A 15,929-nucleotide genomic window follows, 5' to 3' on the forward strand; every position below is an offset into this window, starting at 1 on the left:
TCTTGATGATCCGATAAATGGTTGATTTAGGTGCAATCTTACTGGCAGCAATATCCTTGCTTGTGAAGCCCTTTTTGTGCAAAGCAATGATGACGGCACGTGTTTTCCTTGCAGGTAACCATGTTTGACAGAGGAAGAACAATGATTCCAAGCACCACCCTCCTTTTGAAGCTTCCAGTCTGTTATTCGAACTCAATCAGCATGACAGAGTGATCTCCAGCCTTATCCTCGTCAACACACACCTGTGTTAACGAGAGAATCACTGACATGATGTCAACTGGTCCTTTTGTGGCAGGGCTGAAATGCAGTGGAAATGTTTTTGGGGGATTCAGTTAATTTGCATGGCAAAGAGGGACTTTGCAATTAATTGCAATTCATCTGATCACTCTTCATAACATTCTGGAGTATATGCAAATTGCCATCATACAAACTGAGGCAGCAGACTTTGTGAAAATTAATATTTGTGTCATTCTCAAAACTTTTGGCCACAACTGTACATCCCAAATCCCGCTCAACCAATGAAAACAGGGACATACTGCAAACAACCAAACATACAGTACACACAAACACACACACTCACACACAAACACACGAAAAGGCTTACCGTCTTCCTCTTTCAATGCGGCTTGTGGGCTGTGTACCATCCCTCCATTGGGGAGACTGAGCTCAGGGACAGGGGGACGCTCAGCAGAGACCCACGTGGGCTCAGCCATATCCATGTCCTCACTGCTCACCGAACTTTCATCCTGAGAAGAGAGAGAGAGAGAAAGAGGAGAGAAAGATTGAGACACTTCTCAAATTACGATTTCGTCCCTGAGGATGATTGAATAGGCTGCTGAAGATTTTATTGTATTTAATTTATTACGATCTGCATTAGCCGACGCCAATAGCGATAGCTAGTGTTACTGGGGTCCGACACATAACGAACAAGACATTACAGACTAAAGACTATACAATTGATATACATTTAAAAACATTAACATGTAGTGTGTGTGTGAGGGCATCTATCAGTTACACATACATGTCGTGAGGTGTCGCTTTATTCATTTTTTTAAACCAGATTTGCTGTTCAATTACGCTATATAAAATGGGAGTTCCATACACTCGTGGCTCTGTATAATACTGTACATGTCCTTGAATTTGTTCTCAACACCACTTGTGGCATGTCTGATTACAATAAAGAGCAAAAGCGGCTCTGTTCTGGGCCAGCTACATCTTAACTAGGTCTTTATGTGCAGCATTTGACTATATGACTGGACAATAATCAAGATAAGATAAAACTACAGCCTGCAAGACTTGCTTTGTGGAGTGTGGTGTCAAAAAATCAGAGCATCTCTTTATTACGGACAGACCTCTCCCCATTTTTACAACCATTGAATCTCTATGTTTTGACCATGACAGTTTACAATCTAAGGTAACACCAGGTGATTTAGTCTCCACAATTTGTTCAACAGCCACACCATTCATTACCAGATTCAGCTGAGGTCTAGAATTTAGGGAATGACTTGTACCAAGTACAAAGCTCTTAGTTTTAGAGATGTTCAGGACCAGTTTATTACTGTCCACCCATTCCAAAATAGACTGCAACTGTTTGTTAAGGGTTTCAGTGACTTCATTAGAGGTGGTTGCTGATGCGTATATGGTTGAATCATCAGCATACATGGACACACATGCTTTGTTTAATGCCAGTGGCAGGTCATTGGTAAAATAGAAAAGAGTAGAGGGCCTAGAGAGCTGCCCTGCAGTACACACACTTTACATGTTTGAGAAGCTTACATAAAGAAATCTCACAGTACAGCTCCCACAATCTTATTATTATGAATTTCTTGTGTCAGTGCAGTACATGCTGAGTGCCCTTTGTTTACAAAGAAATAGCACTGTATTTGGTCAAACACCATTTTTTCCAACAGTTTGCTAAGAGCTGGCAGCAAGCTGATAGGTCTGCTGTTAGAACCAGTAAAGGCTGCTTTACCACTCTTGGGTAGCGGCAGTGGCGGATTTAGGTATAGGCGACATGGGCAGTTGCCCTGGGCGACATCTTGCTGAGGGCGGCACAGGACGCCCGCACAAAAAAAAAAGTGAAATGGTGACATTTGCGCGATCGGTTTTCTATCACTCATTTGCACGTCACATCAATGATATTATGTCACCGTGTGGGACTGTGGGTCAATTAACCTTGTCGGAGTGGGTGCCCTGATTATAGTTTGTGAGCTAGGCAGGCTACTGCCTGGGAAGGTCTCCCACTCAGAGGTACACGATGGGGAGGGGGGCGGGAGTAGGTTGACCTCAGGTCTCCCCACTGGAAGCTCGAGGTAGGGTGAGCAGGGGAATCTATCAAAAAGCGCACCTCTAACTTTGTACAGTGCTAATGCAATTAGTAAAATCAGTCACACTACCAAATGCTACCAAAGAAATCACAATTCATTTATAATACTGTGAATATATAGTTTCACAGACATATTGTTGCATTGTTTTATGGGTTGAGTGAAATCATTAAGAATAATATAAAACCAGTCTGCACACCGCCAAGGTGAATTGGTTAAGTCTTGACTCTTGATTGACAGTGTTGAGGGATGGGTAATGTATTGACGCTCGAGTGCCAAATCAACACAAATGTGTTTCTATTTGTTATTGTTACTTCTTTTTTATATTTATGAGTCTTATTTTTGGATATATGTTTATATTTTATAGTTTTAAATATTATGATTATTGATTTGTGTTGTTCCAAATGTCTGAATAAAAATTATAGTTAGTGCAGAATGGTGCTTTTTTTTGGGTTGGCGGGGAGGGGGGGGGGGATCCGCCCAGGGAGCCATACAAGCTAAAAACGCCACTGGATAGCGGAATGACTTTGACTTCCCTCCAGGCCTGACGACAAAGGCTTTCCTCTAGACTCACATTAAAGATGACAGATAGGAGTGGTAATAGAGTCAGCTACCATCCTCAGTAGCTTTCCATCTAAGTTGTCAATGCCAGGAAGTTTGTCATTATTGATCGATAACAATCATTTTTCCACCTCTCCAACACTAACTTGTAGAGAGCAGCAGACTACAGGAGTAAAATCACATACACTATTTTCATGTGAGCAAGCATTCAGTACATATGTCAAACACACATAATAATATGCATTATTACAAATGTCAATAGAAAGCACTGTACCCAGTCACAGTTTAGCCAATGCCATTTTCTCCTGACACTGCCAACACCACTGTGGAACTTTGACAGCAAAAGGGTAAGAATGAGGGGAAAAATCTCACTGTTAAATAATGTGTCTTGCAGCACTGCTATTTTTAACTGTGGAAAGAAGAAACCTCAAACATGCTCACTATAGCGGAACCCAGACAGGAGTGGACCAGAGTGGGTTAGCTGCCAGAGCTTGAGGAAAATAAACAACAAACACACAGACTACGACGATGGTGGTGCTGAACATTGTTTTATTATATAGCGGGAGGAAGGGTCCTTAGTCAGTTGTACAACAATGCATTCAACTGAAATGTGTCTTCCACATTTAACCCATCCCCTCTGAATCAGAGAGGTGTGGGGGGCTGCCCTAATTAACATTCACCTCATCAGCGCCCCATCAGCGCCCAGGGAGCAGTTGTTGTTGGGGGTAAACTGCCTTGCTCAGGAAGAGAAAGACTCATTTTTACCTTGTCGGCTCAGCGATTTGATCCAGCAACCTTTGTGTTACTGACCCAACACTCCTTCCCCACCAGGCTACCTGCTACTGAACCTCTACCAACAGGGAGGACAACAACTCTGAATGTAACATTCTGCAATACACTGGAGTACCTAGTCACAGAGAAGCAACCCACCACAGAGAAACAACCTCCACAACACCTCCATCTTTGATATGATCTCTGTCAACATCTCAGTGTTGTCTTGTCGCCGCCAATCAACATGCTTTTGGTCCTCTTGTAGAATGAATGACCAATACTTTGGTAAAGTGGTTACTTACAAGCTAGCTTTGCAAGCCGCCTGATCTCGCTAACTTAATCTGGTAATTTAGGCTTACTTACAAGCAGCCCTGGTTTATATGTATGATGAAAAAAAAATCAACTCTTTCCAGGCCAGGGGTTTTGCCGATGGCGTTAGCTAATTTATGAATACACTTGCTAATGCCTCTGAATAAAAACCTTGCATATATCATGAATGCAAGAGAACACGTTTGGCAGAACCCCACACATACAGTACAGCACAATAAGCACTAAGCACACACTGCTATCCTCCTGAGGAAACACAACACACCCCTCTGAGGGTTCTGTAGAGGACTGAGGCATTTACTGAAGGCTCTATTAGTGATGCATGACATAATAAAGAGAGGGAGAGGAGGGGAAGAGAGGGGAGAGAGAGGGAGAGAGAGAGGGAGAGAGAGTGGCAGAGAGATATAGAGATGAATTTAGCCACTTACGCATGTCTAAACAACATGCACAATCTCCAAACAAAAGCTGTGAAAAGTGACATCATGATGACATAGGCTGACATTCCCTGCTGCCATAATGTCATCTGGACACGCAAAGGTGAGATTCCTTCAAAACGGAACTGACAGTGCGCTGCATCACTACAATATCTGAAAAATATGTTTAGTAGGCATAATATTGCTGCTAGCCAATACAGACGATGGATCAAATTATTGTCAATATTCTAAATAAATATAAATGTGTAAAATACACATTACTAAACATGGGTTTAAGCACAGGGAATAGCTCTTACCTAGATAGGGTCCTGGTTTTCACCTAAATAAAAAACAGCAAGTTGTATAATACATGCTTCATCTCTTTGTCAACAACACTTCTATCCTTCCGGTGATTTTACAAAAATCCTACTGCACGGGTGTGCATTGAAGTCCAGTGTTGGAGGAGAACAAGGCGGAGCGTTGCCTCTGATGTCACTATCACGGTACAGTGAGTTCAGTATCCTACAGTAGCATACATTCTAATCTCTTGGTGTCTTTAGATTTTGATTGGTAAATCTGCTGCTGCCTCATATGCTTTGTTTGGTTAATTTGTTGATTCCCACCCCTCCATCTTTAAAAAAATGTTCACACTTTTTAATCATTTCTAATAGGCCTATGCCTTGTGCTGAATGGAAAATTCTAGACAAAGATGATGAACTGAGACAATCTGAGATTTTTTTTTTGCAAAAAATTACAGTTGAGTGGGTTCTCTGGTTCCAGAGAATGGAAAACTGTCAGTGTCTCTCCAACTCACAAAGTAATAGAAAGTTGTGGATATGTGAAAAATGTTGATGATTTCTCTCAATCAGCCCCCCACACACACCACCGTCACTCTCTCGCTCTCTTCTTTTTCTCTCTCTCCCCCTCTCTCTTTCTCACACACACACGCACACACAGCACAGCATTCACACACACACATGCACGCACACACACTATGCCTTACCCGCTCATTGGCAGTCATGCACTGTAGTTTCATCTGTTTCAGGTAGGTGGCCGTCAGGGGCATGTTGTAGTCAATGAGGTCCGGGACCAGGGAGGTTGGTCGATCATTTTCTGTGCAGAACATACAGCACAGGAGGTTGGTGGCACCTTAATTGGGGATTACGGGCTCGTGGGAATGGCTGGAGCGGAATAAGTGGAATGGTATCAAATAAATCAAACACATGGTTTGATGCCATTCCATTTGCTCCGTTCCAGCCATTATTATGAGCCGTCCTCCCCTCAGCAGCCTCCACTGACATAGAGATAGATACAGTAAGATGTTTTTCAAGACAAACAATCAAGTAAAGCAAGCCAGGTATGATCTCTTTTGTACCACTTTAACTGTACAAAACTCTCATGGCTCAAACCAAACAGACATGCCTTTAGAGCTTTTTGACTTCTCCCACATGCCCTTTGGGCTCTGCCACTCCCCTGCACTGTCTATTGGTTTTCTTTGACCAGAGAGTTCGTTCATCTGATCTGGTTTCTCTGGTTTCTCTGATCTTAATTAGAATCAGTCTCTGATTAAAAGGCAATAATGACAACCAGTAGGTACTGTGGCCCTTTTTCTCATATTCTGTTATATACTGTTGTTTTCTCACTGTGTATGTACAGTATATACTGTATTCTCAACATAGCTCATCCTAATATTTCCTTTCCAAATGGTATACTGTCTATACACAACACATATTTATATTCTGGATTCTGACACATGCTCACTCTTATATATCTACTCTGGATTGTTAATTGGACTCTATCTATATTTCTAGATGTTTTGTTTTGATTTCTCTTTTGTATTTGTATTCTATTTGAGATACAATCTACTGCACTGTTGGAGCCAATAAACATAAGCATTTCGCAGTGCCTGCTATAACACCTGCAAACCTGTGTACGCAACCAATAAACTTTGATTTGATTTGATCTGGAGTCATGGACTGCTGTTCTAATGCTGTAAACCAGGGGCGTTAAACTCATTCCATGGAGGGCCTAGTGTCTGCAGGTTTCTGACAACCAGGTGAGGGGAGTTCCTTACTAATTAGTTCCTTACTAATTCATCAATTAAGTACAAGGGAGGAGCGAAAACCCACAGACACTCGGCCCTCCGTGGAATGATGAACTACGCTGTAAACTAAATGGGAAGCCCTCTGTGTTCCCCACCATGGCCACTAGAGGGACCCCATGCTACTTCTCTTGGAACATCTCTTTCATAATTTAGGACCTCTTGGGTCTTTCTTACATCATTTGATGGCCTCTGCTTTCAACCATAGTCCACACCTTTAATTGGCTGACGAAACATACACAGAGACCTAAGATATATTTAAACGACAGATTGGACATTGAGTTGAGGGTGTGAAACACAATGAATATGGAGCTATAAATGTACTAGCAGTCAATTAAATATTTCATTATTTGTGGTAGCATTACAATTAATAATTTTAACAAAGGCAGTAGGAAGGTGATACATGTTATAACAATGCATTAGAGGTATTTGGCATTGTTGCTATTCAGATAGATATCAAATTGAAAGAAGCCTTTCTTTTCAAACTGGGATTTAATGACTGAATAAATATATACAGTAAATTAATAAAAAGGAACCAGTAGACTGACTGGGAAGTTAGTTACCTTTAAACTCTGCAGTGTTGGGATTGATGTGCATCCTTTTCTGACACTCTCCACAGCTCATTAGGAAGCGTGTCACTGCCTCCCTGGGCAGGAAGGCATATGTCTCCGCTATCTGTGCCAGGGGAAAGGTCAGAGGACAAAGTACAGGTCAGGCAGGACAGGAGCAAAGTAGGCATGAACTGTTATTAAATCCTGGGATCAATGATTATGTTAATGCTGTGTTATGTGGCATGGTGAGGAATGAGGAAGGAATCCTCCCTCAAGGACTTCAACAACCTCTCTCTCTCTCCTGTCTACTGCTGAAGCCCTGACCGTTTGACTCTACCATCTACTCACAGTGCATTTGGAAAGTATTTAGACCCCTTGACTTTTTCCACATTTTGTTACGTTACAGCCTTATTCTAAAATGGATTAAATTGCTCCAGAGAATCTTGTTTCTCATGGTCTGAGAGTCTTTAGGTGCCTTTTGGCAAACTCCAAATGGGCTGTTATGTGCCTTTTACTGAGGAGTGGATTCCATCTGGCCACGATATCATAAAGGCCTGATTGGTGGAGTACTGCAGAGATGGTTGTCCTTCTTAAAGATTCTCCCATCTCCACAGAGGAACTCTGGAGCTCTGTCAGAGTGACCATCGTGTTCTTGGTCACCTCCCTGACCAAGGCCCTTCTCCTCCGATTGCTCATTTTGGCTGGGCGGTGTCGTGTCTTTGGGGGTACCATTAAACTGAAGATATGTTTATCAATTAGCTCCCTGTAATTATTATCACGCGACTAAATTGATTAATCGTTTAATTGTAATTAACTAGGAGATCGGGGCACCAAGGAGAATATTCAGATTACAAAGCTATAATTTTCCTAATATAACTTTCCTGTACTATAATATTATATTCTATTATAGTATAGGCCGATTATCTTCTGGTTTAAATGGTGTATTTTACCTCTAGTCCAGTCTCATTCCAAACGTCGTAAATTGTTGTATCTGCACGAACCCAGTCTTTACTAAAATCATCCATACATCAATTGTCTTAAAATCATTTATTTACTACACTAAGTAATTAACAGAAAACATACAAACAGTAATTATCGTCACAAAGGATTGGTAGAGGAATGTGCCCTTGTGGGCTAAACAGGCAGGTCAGCCTGTTGAACAATGGGTCATAAACGGTCAGCTGAGAAGTTACACAGAGTTCATTAATATTAACAATTGACAATTGAAGGCTCACTCATTCGGGAACAATTGCAATCAATATATATTTACGCTCAGTGTGTCGTCGTTCTTTGTTGGAGAGTTTGGTTCTGTTGGGAAGTTTTCTCCGCGTTCTCTCTCTCTCTCTCTCTCTCTCTCTCTCGGTTAGAATGGATCTTTCAGAGCGACCTTCATTAATGTCGTCATAGAATGGTTGTTTCGTTGGTCTTCGCGTTCAATGATATAATTTACTTAGCTGCAGACTAATAATTAATATCAAAGACTTATTCTTATTCTGTCGGTATCAATAGTCTAAAAGTTAACCACGTGGTATGGTTCACTTTCAGTAGAGGAATTAGATGGTAAAACCTATGTGGCCACGGAGTGTAGGCCTGGTCTGGTGAAATGTAAATCATGGGGTGTTTTATAGTGCCCATAGAACAGGCTTGTCAAATGACGCCTGGTCCTGTTTGGGTCCCTGGGGGCGTGCCTATGACTGAGTTAGATTTGGTTACAGAAATACAATTCTATCACATTACATCAGTACAATAGCATCTCATGTGTATTATAAAAGCTTTATCCTTATTAATACATTCTATACAACCATTATGTTGCAAGTCTCAAGCTGAGGCTATTATATAAACAGTTTTATGGTAATATGGCTATATTGTCTCTTCTGAGTATCACAAAATTGTACCAAGCGGATCAGTTCGTAGCTGGATTCTTCACCAATCTTCCATACCTTCTCCAGAACACAAAATGTCGCTTGGCTCTCCAATTCTATGAGTTGGAAGAATTTCCTGTGTCTCTCTATGGGCCATGTGGCCAGAGACTCTCCTGGAATTTTAGAGTTTTTACAACCCTTTACACACAGGGTGGATTGGGGGGGAAGGTAGGTTGGGTGGTGGTGCAAAAGGGGGGGGGTCAACTGTCCTCCCTGTACCAAAAGAGGCCAACGTCATGACATACCCCCCCTGGTGGTTTGGATCTTGTTTATCCTGCAAGTTACAAATCAACATAAAATCATGACCACGTGATGTCCCATTGGTAGATCATCGTTGCAGTCCTCTCTGGTGGTGTACCTTGGTAGGTTCCCTGGAAGCTGCAAAGTACCCCAGGAAGGGCCAGGGGATGTCCTGGTTGGTGATCGCCGTTGCGGTCCCTCCCTCTGGTGGTTTACCTTGGTAGTCTCTCTGACAGCGGGCATGCCGCCACAAGGATAGGCTGTGGGTGTCCGGATTTGGGGTCGCCGTTCCGGACCCGTCGTCCAGACTGGAAGATCTGGGCAGTAACTTAGGCAGATGTTAACAACGCACACACACTCATGAAATATATATAATTACATTCATTCCCCAATGAGCGGCGTTGTGGCACTAAGTGATGGTTGTATGGGGACTTTGTTTATGGCTCTATCACTTCCTAAGTGTCAAAGGAACTGAACCGAAAAGGAATGAAAGCATAAACAAAACAAAAAAAATATACAAAATATAGTTCACACAAAAAAAATCATCTAATTGGACTGTATTCTATATACGTCCAATGTTCTGGCAAAATGATTATCATGGCATTGTCTCTAATGCCATATCTAGGGTTTTTCCTACTTGGTGTGTTGCTTAGGCGCTATCCTAAGTTTAACTATATGATAAGTCTACAGCTGTAATGCACTAGTTTTGGGCAGTCTACAGGGCTGACCTATGGACTTCTGGGAAGAAAACTGGTGAGTGCTGTAGAGTCAAAGGCCTAGAAGTAAAAGTTCAACTTTACTAAGGCTGGTATTTTGCTTGGGCCCTTAAGTGGTCCTAGCATAAATCCTAATTGGATGTTCCGTTGTGCATGTGCGTTTATGCTTACACAAGCGCTCATGTCAAGGGAAGAAAACCAAGTATCCGGGCAGATTACAACTTGTTCAGAATGAGTCTGACGTAGTCAGGTAATTTTCAGGTCAATGCCTGGAGGTCAGTCAGAATTGGTGTCAAGGGAGTCTGTAGTAGTTTTCTACAAGTCACTGTTTCTTCCACTTTTGTAGTGGTGATAGGTATGAAGTCTATTTCATAGCTATGTTATCCACGGAGGAGCTAACCTCACGACGGAAGTACTCTTTAAGTATTGGACCAGTCATACGTGGTGTGATCATGGTTCATGACTTCTTCTTCTAATTTTCCTCCTGAATGGAGGGTCCTATTTATTAGTGACATGTGTGTTAACCATTGGAAGAGTGCACTGGAGATTCCCCTCCACGTGTTGCACTCTGAGTGACTCCTATGTCGCTGTTGTCAATGGTAATTTGATTGGTTAAGTCTCTAACCTTCTTACTGATTGTAGCTGGACTGACTGTTGCTAGTATTGGTACTGGTACTCAAGGGGACCAGTTATCCTACCGATTTATTCTGAAATATTATCTACCGGAACACATGATTGGAGCATTTTACTAGATGTATTGTAGTTGAACCTACGCATGGCAAAGAATGATTATTGATGCCATTAGTTTTGGAGGTGGACAAGTCCACTGGACTTCCTTTACGACCAGTGTGGTACACCTCAGTACTATCTTAGATGTCTTCTAAGATAATCCCCGTCTAGGGGCCTGTCTGCTCCTCACTGTTCTCATAGGAGAGTTTACAACTAGATTTGATTTATGCTCTGGCGGCCTCGTACGGTGTTGTCCGTAGTCTTGACCCCCCCACCGGCCTCGATGAGGCTCATCATGGGTCTGGGCTACTATTCCCCCCCTTTTTGCCTCGGGACCCCCCCACCAGCGGGTGGTGTTGGTGTCCGATGCGCAAATGAAAAGGTCGGACCCTATGTACGAGTTGTCAGCGGCCGCGTTGTTATGAGAATGGCTGTAACCTTTCAACCAAATCTCCTGGTGTTTGTGCTTCAAAACGCTCAGTGGCTGTCGAGGCATGTCAGTCACCACCGCGTCCGCGTGTGGCAACCTCTTCATTACCTGCGAACTGAGACGAGGATATCGGTCTGTGATATCGCAAAGTGTTTCACCAGTGGGAGTCATCGGGTCAGTTGCTGGACTGACGCCATTAGTGTCATTGTAAGGGGTGACAGTCCCCAACAAAGCGGAAGGTGTATCATTGGAAACAGAGTATACTCTGCGCATCAATGTTTTTCTTGCTGAGACGGCCGCAGTGCTTGCGGAAGTGTCCAAAGGGCAAGAGAAGTTCATCTCAACTATCGTATTGCACGACTGCAAGGAGGAGGGAAGTTGCTTATTCACAGAGACAGCTGGCTCGAAATCATGAAAAGAATGGTCAATCAGGTTGGCTGATGGAATGTGTCGAGATATCGTACTATATCCGTGGATCGGATTCTGTACCAAGAGGTTTCTAAACGTCTTTTTCCCAAGGGGTGCTTTCGACAGATACCCCTCGTGAATGACTGCGTTGCAGCTAGCGTTAGGGGGAGACGGTGTGGTCAGTGGAGAAGGCACTGTGGCCTGTGACCATACCTGGTTGGTTTTCCAATCCATCAATGGGAGTAACCGATCCATCAAGTCTGCTCCAAGTAGTAGTTTTCCGATTTTGAGTGGGCTTGGCTTTAACGAAGCGTTTTACCTTTTTCTTCGCAACTTTTGTATCAGAGTCTATAGACAGAGCCCGGGGGCTTGTTTCTTGATCAAGCGGGCCCTGGATAGGGTCTTGAATGAGAGCGGGAGAAATTTGAACTTTAACGTCCATGCTATGGGTGTTAATTCCTGCGGACCTGGTGTCCGGTAATTCCCCGTCTAGTCCTTGTGACTTATCTTTTACCCTTTTCTCAAATTGTTCTCGCTTAAGTTCTTCCCGTAGTGGGACTTCTGGAGAACATTGGTCTACGTTTTGATCGTCCTTCAACCCTTTGTTACCCTTGTGCTCTGACACTTTTTGTGGGTTGGGTGCAGGAACGTAGCGAACGGGTCGATTGTAGCGGTAGTCATGTTGATGGCTACGTACTTTACAGTTATTTCGACCGCAGAGGTTATTGGAATCGTGGTTTCGTGGTAGAAACTGTTGTTGTGCGTCATCTCTCGACGCTCCAATACCTGATAATGCACCCTCTAACTGGAGTGAGTGCTCCTGGTTAAACTTCAAAACTGAGTGGTCAGGGCTCTTAGCGTTGTGAACTTTTGATGCCTCAAAAGCTGTGCTTGCAAGCTCTCTGAGTTGTAAGATAGGCAAGCCAACGTGGGCTGCAGGGCCCAAGTAGGTAATGAAGGTGGGATACATGTTTGACAGAAACATTTGTTTGAATGGTAACAGCTCTTCCATTCCTGTTTCAGTGAGTAGGCCAAAGTAAGCTGAACGAAGCCTATGATAGTAAGCTTGTGGGTGTTCGTTCCGAGCTTGTTTGACGGTGTTAGCCAGTGAGCTATCGTGTTTGCGAGTCGCAGAACCACTGAATTCTAATTTCAAAGATGTGGCAAGTTTAGCGTAGTCATTTAGCACGTGTTGCTGTTGTAGGCGAATGAACCTCGTCACGTGTCTATTCGACGTTCGCTTCAACAGGTAAACCCTGTCAGAACCCGTAGCATTCGGGTAGCCACCCAACGCGTCCTCTATGTCAGCTAGGAACGTCTCAGTATCGTTTGGCTGACCTGGAACGGGGTCAAAGGTGGGGAAATTCTTGACGAGTTTGTCAAGGTATTCCGCGCCAAGCGGGCGGAGAGGGTTGGCTTCATCCTGTGGAGAGATTGGGGCCGAAAGGCCAAGAGAAGAAGCCAAGCCTTGTTGTTGTTGGCCAAGAGCCGGCATATTACTCAGTGCCGAAGGGCCAAGAGGAGAAGACTGAGGGACACATGAGGGAGGCAAGGTCTGAAACCTATTGTCTTCACTCCTGTGAGTACAGGGCTCCGGTTGCTTGGATGGGAAGTCGCGCTGTAGAGCGTGACCATTCTGGATTTCCTCCAGATGGTACCTAAGGGTGGAATTCTGCTGCATTGCAGAGTCCACTTGAGCGCTTAGAGTACTGGTTTTGGACACGTGAGTGTCACACCTGCTCCTTTCGGTCTCAAACTTATCTGTCATGGTTTGCAGATAGAGGTCTTGAGTACGGAGCGAGAGATTCAGTGATGAGATTTCCTCTGCTTGCTTAGAAATCAATATTTCCATCCACATCACCTGAATTCTCTCATCATTCATTTGGTCAGCGACTTCAATAAGTTCTGCTGATTTATCATCCAACTTTGTCATTGTGTTCATTAACTGATCGTCTTTGGTCTGCAGCGCTTTGAGGAGCACCGTGTTATTTTGAGTAACATTCAACAAAACAGCATGCATGTTGTCAAGTTGAGCGCTCCTGTTTGTAGATAACTCTTCAGATTTATCTAGTTTGGCATGGACATCATCGTATTTAGTTTTGGCTAAATCGAGTTGTTCCTGTAGAAAACGATTTTGTTGAAGAGCTTGTGCTTGTTCATCGTCATACGTTTTTGCAATTACATTTAATTGTTCAGTTTTTCGAACGCAGTTCCATAGCTAGCAGAATTTTTCCCTTTTCTGCATTTGTCATTGGTTTCCCGGTTCTCTCCACCTGTCCCTTTATGTCTACCATTACCTGCTCGTGCTTCAGCTGTGCACTGCAGTATTGGACAGATGGCAATCTCGGATGGCAAGACATCAGAGCTAGACTGGAGAGAACCTTTACGAGGCCTGCGCCCGATGGTTGATTTTGGAAAACATTGTTGTCTGCTTTTCCACTAATGGCATAATTAGGGTTGTTATCGCTGCTGAGGTCAGAGATCAATCCATTTACGGGTGGAGGTTCACTAATTAGCGGGCGAGTGGGAACCACCCCCTCTGATAGCTTGCACATTATTAGAACATTTGAAAGGAAAAAATGTTTTTCCTAATTTTCCAAAATTTGGTTTTGGAATGTGGAAAACTGCAAAGACGATTTTAATCTATTTATAGACGTTAATGAACCATCAGTACTGTACAGTACTGTGGAAGTTGGACGTGAATGAATTTGCAAAAGCAAATTGAATTAATCAATGCCAATGATTAGTCCTACCTGGGTAGGCTATCTGGGTATTAAACTTGAATTACCTGAGAGGTTGCTTCATCCAGGTTAATATGCAAAGTTTAAGTTGTCTCATTTAATTGGAAGAACCTAGAAAGGTATGTTCGACAATTTAACTTATTAAATTGAATGAGACGATAATCCATACAATCTCCATTGATTGGATATCATAAGTGTAAACCGTAGGTCAAATGTTGGGACCCTTCACCACTAGGGTACGCTCCTCCCTGGGGCTGAGCCACATGGGATTCACTCCCGTCAGTAATGGGTTTGGTGAATGTGCTTTGCTAAAGCAGATTTTACTGATTAATCTATTAATGATATATCAAACCTGTATAGGCTATCTGGGAATTAACTTTGAATTACCTGAGAGGTTGCTTCATCCCGGTTAATATGCAAAGTTTAAGTTGTCTCATTTAATTGGAAGAACCTAGAAAGGTATGTTCGACAATTTAACTAAATAAATTGAATGAGACGATAATCCATACAATCTCCATTGATTGGATATCATAAGTGTAAACTGTAGTTCAAATGTTGGGACCCTTCACCACTAGGGTACGCTCCTCCCTGGGGCTGAGCGTCCGTAAAGGGGTTTTACTGACTGTGCCTTGCTAAAGCAGATTTTACTGATTAATCTATTTATGATATATCAAACCTGTATAGGCTATCTGGGAATTAACTTTCAATTAACCTGAGAGCATTGCTTCATCTAAGTTAAGTTTGGAGAAAGTTAATCATGTCTCATTGTAGACGCCCAATCAATTTTGGATATTATTTGAAAGATCCACTTGAAAAGGTAAATCTGGCAATTTCACTTGTTAGTTAAATTGAATGAGACGTCATATCCAGTCAATTGTGATTGTCTGGATATGTTACCGTGCTCCACGTTTGAATTTCCCCTAGAGATGTACAGGCAATTCTTCACCACCAGGGTGCAGAATGCTGAAATTAAACGGAAGTACAAAGGTCGGACTTCCGTCGCGCTAGCGGAGAAATTTTAAACGTGTTACGGGGAGAGGAAAATGTTCCCTCTCTGTTAGCTTACCCGTAATGCTAAGCTATTGCTACTTGGTTCAGGAGTATCCTTCCAAGCACCAAAATAGGGTCCTTTCACTATGGAAAGGGTGGGTTTTCTAGTGACGTCTCACCTTAACCCCTTTCAGCCTATTCTGCTGGCGTTTATGCTGACCGGAGCGACACGGTACTTAAATACCGATACGCATACGGTCTGCCCGCACTGTCTTAGTGCGGTAGGCAAATTATTCGGCTCGGTTACCGGACAGTTAACTTCTAATTTCTAACCTTACTCTAGAAGTTAATATTGACCGACAGAAATAGTACCGTTTGGCCTAACGGACTAAATCTGGAATTTATCCCTCACTGCTATCGACATAAGACGGAGCTACTCTAAATAGCTTCTCTCAATGGAAAATGCACAATCACTTTGTTTACATAGCAGGCTGTTTGTACAATTCTGTTTGCACAATTGATATAGAATTTCACAGCAAAGTCCAATTCTATCTTAGATTCCTCACAGGGGGCACCAAATGTCGTGTCTTTGGGGGTACCATTAAACTGAAGATATGTTTATCAATTAGCTCCCTGTAATTATTATCACGCGACTAAATTGATTAATCGTTTAATTGTAATTAACTAGGAGATCGGGGCACCAAG

The 15,929-nt window shown here is 42.8% G+C and overlaps 1 protein-coding gene across 1 annotated transcript in view; it reads right to left on the reverse strand.

The window, feature by feature from the left end:
• The window catches only part of LOC106572463 (nucleolar protein 4-like), a 53,719-nt gene that overhangs the window by 10,702 nt on the left and 27,088 nt on the right, over positions 1 to 15,929 (reverse strand). Inside the window, exons 3-5 of the mRNA XM_014146673.2 lie at positions 7,061 to 7,172; positions 5,400 to 5,509; positions 605 to 746 (exon numbers count right to left, since the gene is read on the reverse strand). Of these exons, the coding sequence (XP_014002148.2) occupies positions 605 to 746; positions 5,400 to 5,509; positions 7,061 to 7,172 (364 nt within the window). The remainder of the gene's footprint in view (positions 1 to 604; positions 747 to 5,399; positions 5,510 to 7,060; positions 7,173 to 15,929) is intronic.

This window comes from Salmo salar, chromosome ssa15 (assembly GCF_905237065.1).
Source record: "Salmo salar chromosome ssa15, Ssal_v3.1, whole genome shotgun sequence".
Taxonomy (NCBI): Eukaryota; Metazoa; Chordata; class Actinopteri; order Salmoniformes; family Salmonidae; genus Salmo; species Salmo salar.